The sequence below is a fragment of the Filicampus tigris genome, chromosome 13, assembly GCF_054856515.1.
Source record: "Filicampus tigris isolate MCC_2025a chromosome 13, RoL_Ftig_1.0, whole genome shotgun sequence".
NCBI classification, from domain to species: Eukaryota; Metazoa; Chordata; class Actinopteri; order Syngnathiformes; family Syngnathidae; genus Filicampus; species Filicampus tigris.
In genome coordinates, this window is record NC_141229.1 from 20,671,085 (window position 1) to 20,688,746 (window position 17,662).

General features: G+C 40.6%; 2 protein-coding genes and 2 long non-coding RNA genes across 6 annotated transcripts; 2 read left to right on the top strand and 2 right to left on the bottom strand.

Moving 5' to 3' along the window:
- Positions 1 to 3,676: 3,676 nt before the first annotated feature.
- tedc1 (tubulin epsilon and delta complex 1) lies at positions 3,677 to 10,763 on the bottom strand. 2 transcript variants are annotated; one of them, XM_086050625.1, is made up of 8 exons: positions 10,239 to 10,763; positions 9,485 to 9,578; positions 7,945 to 8,150; positions 7,061 to 7,198; positions 6,608 to 6,673; positions 5,842 to 5,928; positions 5,548 to 5,682; positions 3,677 to 4,154 (listed from the first exon to the last, which is right to left on the bottom strand). In XM_086050625.1, the coding sequence occupies exons 1-8, from the start codon at positions 10,281 to 10,283 to the stop codon at positions 3,801 to 3,803; spliced, it is 1,125 nt and encodes a 374-aa protein (XP_085906751.1). In that variant the 5' UTR covers positions 10,284 to 10,763; the 3' UTR covers positions 3,677 to 3,800. The 2 variants fall into 2 exon arrangements, with proteins under 2 accessions (XP_085906751.1, XP_085906750.1); XM_086050624.1 differs by lacking the exon at positions 10,239 to 10,763 and adding an exon at positions 10,029 to 10,229 and having other exon boundaries at positions 3,678 to 4,154.
- On the top strand, positions 10,333 to 12,132 carry LOC147137906 (uncharacterized). The gene is made up of 2 exons (XR_015089432.1): positions 10,333 to 10,798; positions 11,828 to 12,132. It is a non-coding gene; the product is annotated as an uncharacterized LOC147137906 (long non-coding RNA).
- A 1,609-nt stretch (positions 12,133 to 13,741) lies between these two features.
- Positions 13,742 to 15,955, top strand: LOC147137907 (uncharacterized). The gene is made up of 3 exons (XR_015089294.1): positions 13,742 to 13,858; positions 15,441 to 15,535; positions 15,688 to 15,955. It is a non-coding gene; the product is annotated as an uncharacterized LOC147137907 (long non-coding RNA).
- On the bottom strand, positions 14,144 to 17,618 carry dnal1 (dynein, axonemal, light chain 1). Of its 2 annotated transcripts, none has more exons than XM_086049541.1 (9): positions 17,546 to 17,618; positions 16,815 to 17,473; positions 16,544 to 16,582; positions 16,298 to 16,407; positions 16,087 to 16,142; positions 15,944 to 15,999; positions 15,606 to 15,732; positions 15,381 to 15,482; positions 14,144 to 14,496 (listed from the first exon to the last, which is right to left on the bottom strand). In XM_086049541.1, exons 2-9 carry the CDS (start codon positions 16,818 to 16,820, stop codon positions 14,453 to 14,455), a joined length of 540 nt encoding a protein of 179 aa, XP_085905667.1. In that variant the 5' UTR covers positions 16,821 to 17,473; positions 17,546 to 17,618; the 3' UTR covers positions 14,144 to 14,452. The 2 variants fall into 2 exon arrangements, with proteins under 2 accessions (XP_085905667.1, XP_085905665.1); XM_086049539.1 differs by having other exon boundaries at positions 15,381 to 15,521.
- Between the last annotated feature and the right edge of the window lie 44 nt (positions 17,619 to 17,662).

The following is a 17,662-nucleotide window of genomic DNA, read 5'->3' on the forward strand; positions in this document are numbered from 1 at the left end:
TGGCAGTTTTGCCTGAACGAAAGTTAAAGCTTTTTGAAGATAACACTTTGAATTTTTCTCCTCAACTCTCAGAATCTTTTAAGTGCTACTGGCACTGAATTATGGAAGTTTAAATACATAAAAGAACGCCGACCCACGGCTGACCCACGGCCTTCTATGTATTCAAACGTCCATAATTCAGTGTCAGTATCACTTAAAAAGATTCTGACAGTAATACTAAATAAACAGCAATACTGAATGAAAATTTAAGAAGAATTAACCAATTAAAATCAGACATTACTTTTGAAGCACAGATTCAAGACACCCTGTGCCAGATTTAGCAAAGCAGCCCCAGAACATAATAGCGCCCCCTCCATGTTTCACATGCCTCATCCAAAAGTTCCAGTTTTGTCTGATCTAGCTGACATTTTTCCAGACGCTTAATGGCTTGTCAACATGCAGCCTGGCAAATTCGTCTGCTTTTTTATGATTTGTTTTCAACAGTGGTGTCCTCCTTGGTTGTCTCCCATGAAGTCCATCCACATAGACTCAAACAACAGCGGATGGTGTGATCTGACGCTGTCTGTTTACATGGACACATTTATTCGGATTAAATGCCCGATCGGAGTAAAAATGCTTCATGTCCACACCTCATTCAGAATATTCTGACCCGATCAAGCCCTTTCCGATGAAGATTTTATTCTGAACGAGAGAGGTAGTATGTGGATTGTTAATCCGGTTGGTGCACATGAAAACACTTTTTCTGAAATTTTCTGAAAAAATATTTGAAAAAAACACCAACATTTAAAGTAGAAATGGATTGAGCGATGTTTTGTTGACACGGAAGTTGCTACAGCTTCTTCTTCTTCTACTGTACTACTTCCAGTATATTTGGTCACTCTGCGCATGTCAAAATAATTTGTTCCGCTCGAAAGTGTGATGCATGAACACAGGAATCCTAATCAGATCAATACTTTTAGGGTCCATGAAAACAGTGCACCCGATCATAATTTAATTGAAATTTGATCGGATTAAAGACATTTTGTCCATGTAAACGTAGCCACTGATGTACAAAGTAACTTGACCTCGAAGTTAAATTGTAATCGCTTTGGAGATTGTTCTAGGCTCTTTGGTACCGTTCATATGATCCACCTCTTCAATTTGTCTTCAATTTTCCTCCTGTGGCCACGTGCAGGGAGGGTTGGCTGCAGTCCTGTGAATCTTATATTTCGGAATAATATGTACAATTGTAAATCACAGGAACATCAAGCTGCTTGAAGATCCTCTAATAGCCTTTACCTTTAATGTGCCTGCCCAGAACGGCTCAGCTTGAGAAAACAGGTCAGCCGTGATTGGTCGTTACCTGAGCCCTGAGCAGTTGTGATGTCATTTTCAGTGCGACAGGAGTGACAAAATGGCCGCCACCGGAGATGGCGGGTGGATTAACTCTTATTCCACATTCACAATATTTATCAGAATGCCTTGTTTCAGCTAGTGGGCTTGCATAGAACATATTCTTGAAAAAAATATGTTTGGGTTGATTTACTCTTTAAGTAGGCTGACTGACTGATTACAAGTTTGAAGACACGAGTGATGCTAGTTAGATGACAACTTGGTTGAACATGTCCCTTTGGTCCTAAAAATAGGCACCAGCACACTTTTTCGTCACACCTTAAGCATCTTCTCATTCTCTAAGATTCTGTTGAGCAATCAATCCACTGCCATCTCTCCTAGGCACTTCCATACCTCCACTGGTATGTCATCAGCACCAACGGCCTTTTCTTTTCATTCTCTCCAGGGTTTTTTCCAGGGCTTCACTTCCTACTTTTTAATCTGGCTCACCTCCTCTGTCTATCTTTAGCTTTAAATGTTCTCATTCATGAACTCCTCAAAATACTCCTTTCATCTGCTCAATCCTCTGAGTAACATAGTTTTAGTCATTAAATTGGCACTTGATAAGGGAACAGTCAGCTCTTGACTGTGCACTATGACAAATTGTGATGTTAAAATAACTAAGCAAAGTAAGTGTCAGGCCAAATGATCTTCTTTGACATGATGATGCACTAGAGCCGGGGTCTTAAACTCCGGTCCTCAAGGGCCGCTTTCCTGCATGTTTTAGAAGTTTCCCACCTGTAACACACCTGATTCAAATGATCAGCTCATCAATTCTGGTCGGGCCTGATAACGAAGGAAACCTCCAAAACATGAAGGAAATCAACCCTCGAGGACCAGAGTCTAAGACCCCTGCACTATAGGAAGGCAAGGCAATGAAGGCAGGGTCATCCCATGATGTCTGGCGAACATCTTTGCAACCTTGAACAAACCCTGACGAAAAAACGACATTCGGGCCATGCGCGAACGCTTGCAAACCTTCACGGCTCAGCGGGATACGGGGTTAATTGTGTGTGCTATTAAAATGTAAAATAGTCAGAAAGTGTTGACGTTGTTTAAAGGGGAATTGCCACCGAGGACGAAGTCTAGTTTCCGTTCCATAACCATCAAGTGGTTAACTAAACCTGTATATCATTATGTAAATGTAAATAAAGTGTATTTTCTGATTCATTTGTATCTGTTAAGGATATTTGCTGCTCTTAAATATATAATGTGCCTGGTTTATCTTGGTGAACACAGCATCAATTCTTTGGATTGCCGGATTTGACATATACTTTCTTGAACGTACACAAAGGCCACTCTATCCCAATTACTGTTCACAAATCTTTGTAAATACTCATTCCACCTCAAAGGTGTGGCATATCAAGATGCTGATTAGACAGCATGACTCTTGCCCAAGTGTACCTTGATCCTCCAAAATAAAAGGAAACTTTAAAATGTGCAGTCTTCTTGCATCATTGCTCAGACTTGGAACACTTTCTAGCTGGAATAATCCATTTTGATCAAGCAGGATTTGTTTTATCCTGTTAGATGCACAATAACATAACATACTTTACATATTAGACACATACAGTAAATCCAAATCATAGTCTTGTATGCTCCAAAAAACCTCTAATTTAAAGCTATGGATAGGTTTGGACGTGACAGAGTAACTAACTACTAACTATCAAGACAATAGACGCTTTATACAACAAGCCATAAGCAAAATTAAAATCAACAGTGAGTTGATTTTGAATTTTGTGGTTTTATAAAGTAAATCGATAGTTTGAGATATTTTGCTATTAACATTTTCTATTTGAGATTTCCAGCATAATTTTGCATCAATAACAACGGCAATAAATTTAATCTCATTTACGCTTTCTATTTCAATACAGTCGACAATAATTTTGACACGGTGTAATTTGAATGGCGCCAAAGATTATGAATTTCGTCTCACTTAAATTCAAGGTCAATTTATTTGTATCAAACCAGTTTTTTTAACAGAAGCTGCCCGAGATTTTCTCTGGAACATCATATACTTAGTTCTTTTGGGCTCAGGGTACCTTCAAGACACCGTCTTGACCACAAAATCATGCCATACAGCCTTAAAGAGGGAAGTCAAGTCAGTAAAGTCCACCAGTTTTTTTGTCCATCTCAGGGGGCGGCCATTGTGTCACTTGTGTCGACTGAAAATGACATCACAGACCCTCAGCGCTTAGATAACGACCAATCATAGCTCAGCTTGAGAAAATAGGTGAGACATGATTGGTTGTTATCTGAGCCCTGAGCAACTGTGATGTCATTTTCAGTCGACAGAAGTGACACAATGGCCGCCCCCTGAGATGGACAAAAACAGCTGGATTTTACTAACTTGACTTCCCGTTAAGGCTGTAGAGTCAATGTCATTTGTTATGTGTTGAACACAAACAAATTAAAGGCAGACAGAATGTTTACGGCGGTATGAAGACCAGTTGGTCCAATCTGTCAATCATCTCCTGCAGCTTCATCCTGTTGGCCAGTCTTTGTGCGTCCCTCGCCTCCATCAGCTGTCTCTCAATTTGAGTAAGCAGTCCCACAACTCGAGACACCGGCATCTCATCTGCCTCCTCAACTATAGCATGTAAACTTCTGACTGAGCAGCTGTTGACCGTCTTCCCAGCCTGGAACCTGGCTCGGTATGCGTGAGGGATGGACAACAGGGGAGGCAAAGATTCAAGAGAAGGCGTCTCATGGCAAGTGTCCAAGCCACCCCGATGTCTCCCTCTTCTGTCCTTAACGTCTCCTGTCCCGGTCTTCTGTCCTTTCTGTTGAGGGGGAAAAGAACAGCAGTCGGCAAAGCGCTACTTAGAAATATCTAAATTTAAGAAATAATCTGATGTTTTTTATTTTATCACTACGTCCCTGCGGCCACAATATTTTCTCATTTGGCATCATATTTATAGATGTAGGCATCATATTTAGAGATGTAGTCAAAAGGGTCTTCTTTCAGGAAAAAAAACACTTGGCACCAAAACACTATTTTGCACCTTTTATATGACTTTTGGCGAGGAGAATTCACACAAAGCCTCAAAGTCGCAGTTTTAATTTTACCGTATTTTTTGACATTATTTAATTTGCTGTATTTTCAACCTGCCCTAATTCCTTCATTTTTTTTAATCTGACATGAAAAATGACAACACAGCTCACGTTCCCCGAAGCCTTGCCAATCTAATGAGCCCTTTGCGGAACCAGTATGTTTAACCTCTACGTCGTGAGAGCATTTTGTTCTTTGTGTTCTCTTGTCCCTTTCTCTCTGTTAAAAAAAATGTCAAGTCTGTGCGTGTGTCCACACAGGTGTAATTAACTGACAGCTGCCAGTCACGTGACACAGCACTCCCACCCGGCTGATTGACCATTAGGTACAGCCCGGATTCTCATCTGCAGGCACTCTTCACGGTGTGGCCTTATTGGTAGAAAATGGATAGATGGATGGACAGTGTGAATGAATCCGACCAATCACGGCTCACCTGTTTTCTGAAGCTGAGCCATGATTGGTTGTTTTCTGAGCCCTTAGCAACTGTGATGTCATTTTCAGTCGACAGCAAGTGACAAAATGGCTTCCCCCTGACATAGACGAAAACGGTTGAATTTTGCTGCTTAACTCATATTCCACAAACACAATATTCATCAGAATGCCATGTTTAGACTATAGTGGGGCTGCGTGGACGATTTGACTTTAAAAACTGCAACAACAACACAGCTCCACCCTCAAAACACGAAAAGTAACCCCTAGTTTTGAGTAGTTGATTAAATGCTAAGTTTTATAATCAATGAATAATCATTTTAATAAACAGGGCTTTCAATCTCAATCAAAATAATCAAGATTATTAATTTTACCATAATCGTCCAGCCCTAATGTAAATGTTTGTTTTTTTTTACTTAGTAAGTTTTCAGCAATTATTTTAAAATCAATTTTTCCATAATCGTCCAGGAATATATATATATTTTTTTTATGTAGCATGTTTTAGGCAATTCTTCCCTGACCCTGGCCAGCTGCATGCTTTCTTTTTCTACACCCACTTTACCTCATTCTATTATGATTGGACTGGCTTTACAAGAACTGACTAATTGTCCATGCTTTCTTACTGTATATGTGTAATGCATATATCATCATATCATGTGAGTTGCAGCACAATTGCTATGCGTGTCACCGAGCACCTGCACTGTCTTCAGTCTCAGCAGTATGTGGTCCAGTATTTCGACAGCCAGTTGCCCAGGGGGGCTCGCAACTGCTCCTCTCATGTAAGGCCTCTCAGTGTCGGCATCCTTCTCATGGTAATCCACCACACTGTCCTACAAGTACACAGACACACATGCTTTGTGTATTGTGAGGGTTTTGAAGTGTACATAGCATGGCTCCACACTGCCCCCAAATGGTGGCTTTTTGCCCCTAAAATTTGAGCCGGTGCAAGTAAATGATTGATCTACTCTGCAAATATAAGTCCAACTCACCATCCAGGTCCAGAAAACATTCTCCACCTGCTTCCAGCTTTGGTACAAGTCAAGGAGGTCACAAAGTTCCTGCACACCAACGCATGTCTAGAAACACACACACCGATGCGGACTTTGCAAAGTCAGCTCTGGGTAACAGGTTGTAACATGTGAAAGGTTACTATGAAGAAACTCATCTCCCAAGCACAGAATATAGGTTATGTTTTACTGTACAGTGATTACCTTATGTGTACACTTATACTATAGTTAAAAGAAGAGTTCGAAAGAATGTTAAAAAGTACAATGAATCCTTTTTTTCCCATTATGGTGGGTGAACGGGAATCTAAACACTCAACGTTGCTCAATTCAAATGAGGAAAAGATTTTCAGGCTTGATAGTATAGCTTTAATATACATTAACATATATGTTGCATTACAAGCAGGGGCGGAGCCCGATCGTGGCTAATGGGTGGGCCTGGGAAAATCAGGGCGGGCCTGAATATTTCTCTTACTGAGCACAATCCTCCTGTCCTGACACATTGTATGTTCAAATAAAATGACAAACTGAATAATATGAAGTTCAGAACTACCTTAGAAAACTACAATTATGCCATTCTTAATATTCAATAAAAGAAAAAACACAAACAAAACACAAATTCAAAAATAATTGACTAAAAATTTTAAAGTATATATTTTTTCATGAACCTCACTGGGTGGGCAGTCTGTCAATGTGGGTGGGCCTGTGCACACCCAGGCCCACCCCTAAAAGTGGCCATTTATGTACACACCTCATTCAGCACAGCAGAGATTTGACCTGAGGAAGATGAGCGAGAAGGTTGGCTAGCAGAAAAAACCTGGGAAATAAAAAAACAAAAATGATATCATCTATCAGTTGTATATAATCTACACATGTTAAACTTAATTCAGCACTGCAAGTAGACAAGTTTGTCTGCTCACATGAAACGCTGTGACCAGCAATTCTGTCCGCAGTTCATTTCAGCCCACTAGCGTTTTGGTTTGATGATGGAAATTCTCAGTATTCACATGCACTTGTCAGTGTGGCATTATTTTTGTAAAACTTTCAAAGCCTGAAATGTACATCGGTAAGACTGAGAGTCATGCACTGGCAACAGATAAACAAGACTCCATTCCATCAATGTTCAACCGAATCATGCACCACACAACAGTAAATTGATCCAACTAGTTGTGTTTAGCAAGTCAGATAAGATGCACTTGCTTACAGCATGTAACAAAGACGCTCTCTCGTCTTGCATGGACAGCAGCATCCGTCCCTGGTGTCTCAGGCAACCAATGAGCCACTGAAGTCTTCTCACAGAGCTGCACTCGACTAGGGGCTCCTGGGGAATCTCAAATTTCATCTGAAAACACAGACCCCAAGATCACAAATCAAATATACTTGCACTACCAAATGTAAATCAATGGCATGAGCTATCTATTTTTTGTTTTCCTTTTCAAATGGCTTTGATTCTGTGTCTAAATGTAGTTGGCATGTTCTCCCCATGCTTGCATTGGGTTGCATTCAAGTTTCCCTACAGTGAAAATCATAAAAGGTTCATTTCCAGTCTGATCTGGATTCCATGTTATATGGTTGTTGCCAATTGCTCCTCAGGAGTGACTTAAGGCCTTTTCTACTTTTGCAAACAGGAGATCTATTTTTGGTGAGTTTTTCTCTCACCCACACGTCCCTGAAGATTTTGTTCATTAAAAACTAATGTTTCCGAAAACTCCGTCTGAAGTGCATAAGAGCTCAGGTAACGACCAATCACGGCTCAGCTTGCAAATGTCACGTGACCAAGCTCAGAAAACAGGTGAGCTGTGATTGGTCGTTACCTGAGCCCTTAGGCACTGTGATGTCATTTTCCACCCACAGCAAGTGGCAAAATGGCCACCCCCTGACATGGATAAAAACGGCTGGATTTGCTGCTATGTCATATTCCACTAACACAATATTCATCAGAATGCCATGTTTAGACTAGCTGGGGCGCATTGAACATATTACAAAAGAATTTAACCTGACTAAAGCCCTTTAAGGCTCCAAAGATACTGAATGGATGTACTGTGTGTGAAAAATGAGCACAATGGTGACTGTACTGGTCAGACTTACAAGTATGGGTGGGACAAGTGTTTTGTCCAGTTGTTGTACTCTTCGGGTCAAAAGTTTCTCCAGTGTTCCAGCAGCAAGCAGCCAGCCAAGTGCCAGGAGGAGTTCCCTGCTGGAGACTGCTCCCACCTCACTTCTATACATCCAGCCAGCATAGTAACCACTCTGCCACAGGCCTGCGCTCACCAGCATCTTGCACTCAGGGGTCACTACAGAGTACAGACACCATGGAGGAAAACATTAACCAGCCATACTGGAACTAGATTCTGACAGTTCCTGGCATGTTTATGTTGTTACATCATGAAAACTAGGGTCGGGCATTCTTTGAATTTATGCAATTCCGGTTCCGATACCTCGTTTAGATTCTGCTTCCAACCTAGTCTCGGTTACGTTTCTTTTAGGAGATAAACAAGTTTGCATGATTTATTTAAATCAGGGGTGTCCAAACTAGAGCCATCCATTTTTTAGTGACCCACAGCATAGACTAAAATGAACATTTGTCCTGTCGTTTGCCTTCATTGCACTGCAGCAATTACTTATACTGGGTGACAGGACAGAAGAAGAGAAGAAGTAGTTTGTTCTTATCTCTCACTTCCTTGTTTTCAACAAATCGGACATCACTTGGAAGGGGCACTGGCCATCCCCAAATCGTGAAAAAAAAAAAAATCACTGACATTTTGCTTTTATCACTGTTTTCTGAAATATACCGTACCGTATATATAAGAATAAATACTGTATATTCTAGTTTCACTTTATCTAAACCGATGGATTGGTTTGTTGTGGTAAATAAATGAATGCTATAAAAGTGGAAGAAACAGTTTGGACCCCCCTAGTTTAAAGCAGTTATTTTTGGGATGAAGGTGTCTAAAGAATAATAAATCTATTAATGTTTTACTTTGTAAGCACTTTACCGTGAATTTCTCACAGGGTTATTTTTAACCAGTATTAATATCAAATCTACTAACTTTATATATCACACTTTCACAAGAAAGTTTTTTTTTTAAATAAATTTGTACAATTAAGACATGACTACAAATGAAAGTATCCACTGATGAGCTAACCAGCTGTGTAGATACTCAAAAGTAGAGCAACTTGGCAACGCAGGTCATATTAGCAAAAGTAATATGAAAACAAACTGTTCCTGTTGAGGAAAATGATCATATGTGCCTTTTTAGGAAAATGTGCCTGAGTGTTGCATGGACACAGTTGTGCAAGAACATGCGCTTGGTATAGAAAATAAACGACGCTGGTTAGTTGCATGTGTTGACACCATTTAGTTGTTACACGACACGTTACATGTTACAAGTGCTGCCTTTAGGCAACTCCGTTAATTTTAACAAAGTTAAGCCACACTGGATTGTGTGCTTGTGCGCATTATCATGCATCTTAAGCGGCCTCGTCTTCGAGACCGCGGACAGCATCAAAACGAACGTAATTTTAAAATTTGAATTATTCTGGGAGAATGTTAGATTCCAATCGATTTTCGAGACTTGATGCCCAACCCTAATGAAAATCCAGCAGTCTGTAAAAACCTGCGACTGACCATTTTTTATCTGTGTGCAGCCAGCACTGGATGGCGCTGCGGACGGAGTTCTCATCTGCAGTACGTTGGCTAGCAGCTGCCAGAATTGATCCTCCTGGAAAACAAAGACAGCAGAAACATATGTGTACAGTATAACTGTGGGGATATTGTGACTACATTATGAAATTTGAGCAGGTGACCTGCCTGACCTCTATGTACAAATCTAGCGTTTATCACAACAACATTCTCTTCTCGTACAAGAGTAATGTTTTGAACTGGCATCCGCCAGTAGTGTAAATGTGCCTGTATGTTACCAGGCAAGATTATGTACTGTGCATTCTTGTGTTGAACACCTCTTCGACTAGGGGCAGAAATCGTTTGGACTGTTTGAAACCCTGCCTAACATTGCGTGATGTGGTCCAGCTGACTTCGGCCGCCCTAACTGGTCGCCAGTCAGTCACAGAGGAACTGAACCCACTCGTGTGTCAAGTCAGGCAAGTGTGTATCACTACACAATCGGTGACCGTGAAGTGAAGTTGGATTTTTTTTTTTATGAGACACCTACCACCACATTGACTTCGCCGAACTTCGCCCGTCTAAAAGTCTCCGGGGCAGGGACATACTGGAGTCCGGTGGCCGTCAATAATTTACACAGTATTCCAATCACCTGCTTTACCTCCACATTCGCTTTATGACGCTGCATTACACCACAGAGCAAAGCATGGATTCATTTCTTAAAGCCATGCGCTGCAAAATAAAATAAAAAGTTTCTTACTTCTTCTCTTGAAATTCTTGGCAAATTTGACGTTGTTAGGAGCATTATTGCCCTCTTCTGGACATTAATATGTCCACACCAACTTTCGCCATCACCATGCTCTCCCTTTGCATACCAGAGTCAACGTGTACGGTTTCGTAAACAACTTTTAATTTAATTATTATAATGAAAAAAAATTGCGAGTCGAGAGCTATGATTTCATACAGTTGTGCTCATAACTGACACACCAGGGCAGATTTTGTGAAAGTGTAACCTTCGTGATGTCTTCAAGGAATTGTACGGAAGAAGATTTGGGTCAGTGAAGAAAAAAAAAAAGCGAAAAAAAAGTTGGCAAGATTCTCAATTTTTATCAAAAACACTTTATCAATATCAAAAATACTTTATTATCCGAATACTCACTTTAAAGTGAGAATTCTGCCTTATTCTCACTAGTCTGACTTTGAAATAATAGATAAAAGTGAGAATGTTGGCCTTTTTTCCTTCACTGCATGGCTCGAATCCTCTTCCGTAGAATTGAAATCACAGGAGCTGACAGCAAAATGGGAATATGTGTCATATAGGTGAGCAACAGCATTGTTTCTCTTCATCTACGAATCCGCCATTGCTATCGAATACATAAAGTGATCGTATAATGGATATTCTTCAATTTAACAGAAAAGTTCCCATATTTAACATGAGTGAATTACATTTAAAAAGAAATACATTTACACTATGGACTGTCACTATTTTTTAGTATGTCTTCAAAGACAAAACATACAGTATAAAACTATTCACTGACTTTAACCATAACCATTTACTTACGTACAACAATACAGTAAACTACAACGGTCCGTGTCTCTTTTGGTCATTGGATATTATGTTTGGAAGCAGTTATGAAAAATGGAAAAACGACTCGTTATTTGAGTTTCATTTTAAAATACAAAAACCAAAATTGAAATACAGCTTAATTTTCTATTTTGTTGTCTGGAACGAGTAAGGAAACGTAAAAAAAAACCCTTTTTTTTTTCCATTTTCAATTCTATAACGAAAATAGAATATGCACGTGACACAAATCGAAATACGGCTCGTATATCTGTTTTTGATTCCCGGAAGTTGTCACTGACAGCATTTCTCATACAAACCAGAAGATGGCGATATGTACTGTAATGCTCCATCTCCAGCCTCATTCCACAAACGCTACACTTGGAGAAAATTGTTGGTTCCCATCTGTTAAAATAATAATAGTAATAATAATAATAATAATAATAATAATAATAATAATAATGATAATGATAATAGTGGTTCAGCAGGTTTATCTTTAAAAATCTTTTAAAAATTAATTCATGAAAAAGGCTTGGACAAAAATGGGGGAGGTTAAAGACTATGGTGACACAAATAAGATTGCATTTTCTTTTAGGCTGGTAAAAGCTACAAAAACATTGTTGAAAAGCTGCCATTGCAGGCTAAAGATGAGAACAGACTATTCAAAGACACTTGTCTTTCAGGACACCACACACTGAGGTCTCCAGCAAAGATTTGCTAACCCAGATGTCAAAGTTGGTCATGTGAATCATGTCATCATCATCTTCCAAACCCCTTATCCTATACAGGGTCGCAGGGAGGTGCTGGAGCCGATCCCAGCCGTCAACGGGCGAAGGCAGACTACACCCCGAACTGGTCGCCAGCCAGTTGCAGGGCACACACAGACACCGTCGCCAGATCGTGATGAGGCGCCCAGGTCTGCAGCAGCTGGGAGATGACGTTGTTGTGGACATGGGACAACTTTATTCGAAAAGATTTATTACAATACACATATGTGCACTAAATATTATTATCCTCTCTGTCTACTGCAACTATAATGTGGTGCGATCATCATAATGTTGGTTTGCCATTAAATTGTACTTTTATTTCGAAACTTGTTTGGTGCTCGAGTGTTTTATTAATTCTTGTTTTCATTTCAGCGCAACAGAACGTTTAACCAGACATGTAGTCATCGGCTTCATTTGACAAGCCTGCACTTCGTAATGCGTGAAAACAAAAATACGGGGCACGTGACGGCCGTGTGTTATGTCCTCCAAAATAACAAATGTTTATATATGTAGGCATAGTGTCTACTGCGAGTATTGGTGTTGTTAGTATTTATCACCGTTATTATAACCATGATTATAATGGTTATGATAATGGTTTCAATTTTATCGTACGTCAACATCCCAACTTCTTTTTGAGTGTTTTTTGGTGTTTTGTGGGGGGTTTTTTTAAGTCCAATGCATTATCACCCAACACGAATACGACCGACCATTGGCTGATACGTGACGTGATTACAGTACATCAATGCATATATATATATATATATATATATATATATATATATATATATATATATATATATATACACACAGACACACACACGGCATATATATATATATATATATATATATATATATATATATATATATATATATATACACACACACATACACACACGGCCTCCCTGTGTGGACTTTGCATGTTCTCCTGCGTGGGTTTTCTTCGGGTACTCCGGTTTCCTCCCACATTCCAAAAACATGCATGGTAAGTTGATTGGACTCTCTAAATTGCCCCTAGGTGTGATTGTGAGTCCGGATGTTTGTCTCTGTGTGCCCTGCGATTGGCTGGCAACCAATTCAGGGTGTCCCCCGCCTACTGCCCGAAGACAGCTGGGATAGGCTCCAGCACGCCCGCGACCCTTGTGAGGACAAGCAGTATCGATAATGGATGGATGGATATATATACAGAGCTGGGCACTTGACCGTTTTTTCCCCATCCGGCCTTGACTTGGGTACCCTTCCGGCCGCGACCCTGCGGACATATTCATGAACATTGTCGGCCCCCGCCCCATTCCGCCCTCCGACCAAAAAATAAATAGAAGGATCCATGATTGACGTCGTCGCGGGAGAAATCATCTAACGGCAGAGGCTTTTTAAAGATCATTAGCTGGATCATTTACAATTTTAACCCTCTGTGGACACGCTTCAAATACGCTAGTAGTACTTAGCCAACGTCATGTCATCATGTCATCTTCCAAACCGCTTATCCTATACAGGGTCGCAGGGAGTTGCTGGAGCCTATCCCAGCCGTCAATGGGCGAAGGCAGACTACACCCCGAACTGGTCGCCAGCCAGTCGCAGGGCACACATAGACACTGTCACTGAGCGGGAATCGATCCCACGCTGCCCGCACACAACTCAGGCGTGTGTACCACTACACTATCAGCGGACTGACTTAGCCAACGTGCGTGTGCTTACTTGCATTGCGAGACCAGGGCTGGATTTGTCGTATTGTATAATTATTTGGGTCCAACAGCCAGCCAGAAGTCGTAGTCAAGTTATTCATTTATTTTCCTCACTCCCCCTCCTTCCCGGCCTTCAAAATAAAAGCATGCCAGCAAACCCCTATACACAGCAAATTTGCTATGCCGTATTTCCGGAAGTAGTGAACGCCAGAAGAAGTGCATGAACTCCACCTTGATGTGCCGACGTCAGTTGAGTTGTGTCAGCAATATACTCGTGGACACAAGTTGTTTTGCATTTAATGCATTGAATTTTATTGTGAAAACGATCTGGAAGGTGGAATCTGAGGGGGAACGAGGCAAGAGTAGTAGAGTGAGTAGCTTGCTTATGCTTACTTTGTAGCAACGAGCTGCGTTGTGCATCACCTCAGAAGAAGCTTTTCTAGAATCGAATGTTTCCCAACCTTGGCACCCAAGGCACCCATCTTACCTTACAACCGTAGGTTTAAAAACAGAAATAAAGCTGAGCTTGTCTTATTAAACCATAAATTGATGTACTTAGTGACGTGTGAAATCTGAGCCTGTTGAATTGAACACAAAACTAATATACGGGCAGCCAGGAAGCCATGAGTAATTGTAATGAATGAATGGCATCAGGTGGATATACAGGTTGATTTACTTCTTGTTCAACATAGTTGTTTCCCTTACAAAAGTGACAACCTTCAAGCTGGGCTAATTTTACAGCTGACCACTTGACAAAGGATTCTTCTCGTGGACTTTATCGTCAATTTGACCTGAATATACCATGACCCTGTTGAAAAGGATCAAGCTGGGAATTCAACTAGAGTACATGAGAGATGCTAGTGACAGAAGCAGAACACTAAGGGCTGGTTTGGCATGTCAGATTTTCAAGAAGAAATTTCAAAATGATGACTTTCAAAGAGAACGTTTGTAGTTTTGCAGCCTATCAGTCGTCATCTCCACCTCCATCTTGTTTAATGACTGGAATCCCTGGAAACAATAGAAAAAAGGGTAACTATCATATTCACTATACAAAGCAAGCATACATCAATTGATATTCCGTTCCTTGCGCGTGAATCTATGTCATTATGCACTGGAATCAAAGTGAGAAAGCTTCCCCAGGAGGTTTTGTAGAATCCCCATGAAACAATAGGAGGCCAGTGTTTTAGTCAGCGCTGCCTTCAGGAAGAAGGTTCCATTGGAGAGTGGTGTACAGTATTTGCTGAACCATGGTCTCTCTGGGCGACAATGTAGGTTTGGTTGTAAACTAAATTGACCAATTGGTGTTGTTTCAATGTGTTGACTGAAGTTTTTGAAAACACTGAAAAAGGCCTTGCAGAAAAATGCAGAAGTTACTTTCAGCTTTTTCCCTGTCAGAGGTGCCAATGAGGTGCATGATATGTACGGCCCGGTTTTTACACCGGAGGCCGTTCCTGACACAACCCACCCACTTTTATCCGGCCAGTCGTTTCTCTTTTGTCTAAAGGTACCCTTGTTAAGTCTAGCTGGAATAGGTTCTAAATTCCATGTGACCCAGATAAGCGGGATAGAAAATGGATTAAGGCAAATGACAAGACTACTAAGAGATTTTGGGAGCCACGGTCAAAGGTTGGATGTTCTCCGTCTGCAATTTGTCGGGTAGAGTTGTTAGCTCTTCTGTAAATGTTTTCCTTCAAAAACATATTCTAGTGTGTCTTTTGTCAACTTGCATTTTTCCATGTTTTGAAACAACAAAGCTGATTGTATTACAAATTGAGGCGATTCCTTGTAATAAATCATTGTATTAAGATTTTCTGAATCAGAATATAAAAGCACTGCATTTACAGACCATAAGATGACAAATATAGGAGGATACTGGTGCTGAAATACATTACCATCCAGTTTTGTCAGTCTGGGTAATCTTTTAGTAGCTTCATCCATCCATGTTCCATCAGGTGTGTGTTTCTCTTCAAGAGGATTTCCAACAAACACCAGATCTACAAGGCATGGGAGATCAGCCAGCTTGGAAAACTCTCCTGCAAACCAAAAGGTATCACAATCTGTGGGTACTGGCAGATACTGTCAGTTCTGTATTGACTGACATTCGGAGTGTAGCTCACCCCAATCTTTGACAAGGTTGTTAGACATATAGAGCACCCTTAGTTTTTTCAATAAATGAACACCCTTCATTTTCTCTATCAGGTTATAAGAGATCCACAACTCTTCTAATGTGTCGCCAACTGCATCCTGCAAGAATCCAGAAACGGGACAATTTATGCACCTTTAAAGAGGGAGTCAACCCCAAAATCTTTAACTCATATTCCACAAACACAATATCCAACAGAACGCATAGAACATATTTAGACATTTTAGGGTTGACATCCCCTTGAATGTTTTTGCACAATAACCAAGTAGTTAAAAAAGTTAAACTAAACAGATTTAATGTGTATGAGCTCACCAGTCCAGTAAAGGCCTTGATATTATTTCTACCCAATGACAAAATTTTCAAATTTTCTGGAAAAATAGAAAGGAAAACAACAAAGTTAAATCTCAAATGTGTTTTGTGTGTCACTGCACATGTGTTTGTAATAAAGTCCTTACTGAGTTCTCCTAGATTGGTTATTTTGTCAATGCAATTTGTGGACAGACACAGCTTTCTGTGAATGATACAGCACGCAGGGAATGAAAAGAGACCGTCAGACATACACGCACGCACGCAGGCAGACAGACAGACAGACAGACAGACAGACAGATTCTGTAGAAAGATTGACCACTTGCACTTTGCTTTAAAATGTTCATGTAAATGACTCACTCGCACATGGGGATTTTGCCAAGCGTGTTATCCAACTTTTCAATCGGGGGAATCTGACCATACAGCTTAACAACTGTGGCCTCACCACTCTTCTCTCCTGTCTTCTCCTCCTGAACACACAAAAACACAAAGTGAACACAGGTATACAAATCAAATTTTGCTCCACGTTTTACAAGCCATTATCAACATTTTTATTAAAGTTTATAGCAACTGTATTTCAAAAATCCTTGTCTTAATGCCATTTACCCATTTGGTCAGGGCTTCTTTTATTGTTGTTGCTTTCCCCTGGAAACATGATAAAAAAAATTAAAAAAAACGGTCATTCCCATAGGATTTGATTGATTTTCTTAAATTCGTTCCGAATGACACTGTTGTGATTTATCCAAACACAGACTATTATTTCATATGGTGTATAGGTGTAATGTTTATGTTGTTCTATGACATTCTACCAAGATAGAAACAGATAGAAACGTTATGCTGAATAGAATAGTTTAAAAATCGTCGATAAACTACTTACCACCATTTTTGATAGGCTTCTCCGTTGCTGTGATACAGTAAACAAACAAGCTGCGCTTGCGCAGTACCGCCTATACAGACCGCCTATTACAAGGAACACAACCTGCTACCTATTTGACAACAGAGTTACATGCGGGGTTACCAGTTACCACCCACTTTCTTGCTGCGTCCGGCAAAAAAAAAAACGCCTTCGGTACCAAAGCTTTATTATGTCACCGATGCAATATCATGCAATGGTTCCGACGCAATGATGTTCATTAAAGAGACGCTTCGTGGTGTCGTTATATTTACAAAACAAAACAAAAACAAACAAAAAAGGAAAAGGAAATTGTACACAGATGCAGAAATTTTACCATAACATGATTTTTCTGGCACTCTTGTAACAATTATCACGTCTGTGCCAGATCCATAATACCCATATTATTTTGATTCTAATAGAAAACAGAGTTGTGTGCAATAATTTCTGGTCTTGCAGACAATGCACTCTTGATTTGGAGCCATCAATATTCCTTGTTCCCATTCCTGTTTCGGTCGCCGGATCGTACTCGGGAGACGCAGGGGAGATCCCTCTCCAAGACCGCAGTTGCCTCCGGGGTCGCGGCCGTCGCAGGTCGTCGATAAAAGGGGTGGGGGTGGGGAGCACAGTAGCTCAACAACACGCTACAGGGAGACAAGTCGCTTTATTGGTATACACATTTTCCTCCTGCTTCTCATACTTTTCTTACTTCGTACCTCTCATCTCCTCAGCATACAGGCACCTGCACTCTTCGACTGCCCTCTTCCTCACGCATGCGCACCACACTCACACGTCACACACACACACACACACACACACACACACACACACAC

What these genes read in the sequence shown, in the direction of transcription:
- dnal1 (XM_086049539.1), bottom strand. An exon ending in AAGAAGCCCTGACCAAATGG is followed by an intron (nt 16,408 to 16,543) that starts GTAAATGGCATT and finishes TTGTGTGTTCAG; the next exon opens with GAGGAGAAGACAGGAGAGAA. An exon ending in CAACCTTGTCAAAGATTGGG is followed by an intron (nt 15,522 to 15,605) that starts GTGAGCTACACT and finishes TTTGGTTTGCAG; the next exon opens with GAGAGTTTTCCAAGCTGGCT.
- tedc1 (XM_086050624.1), bottom strand. Translation starts at nt 10,166, where the DNA reads ATGCAGCGTCATAAAGCGAATGTGGAGGTAAAGCAGGTGATTGGAATA. An exon ending in GAGCGTCTTTGTTACATGCT is followed by an intron (nt 6,674 to 7,060) that starts GTAAGCAAGTGC and finishes TTTATTTCCCAG; the next exon opens with GTTTTTTCTGCTAGCCAACC. An exon ending in TGAGACTGAAGACAGTGCAG is followed by an intron (nt 4,155 to 5,547) that starts GTGCTCGGTGAC and finishes CCCCCTCAACAG; the next exon opens with AAAGGACAGAAGACCGGGAC.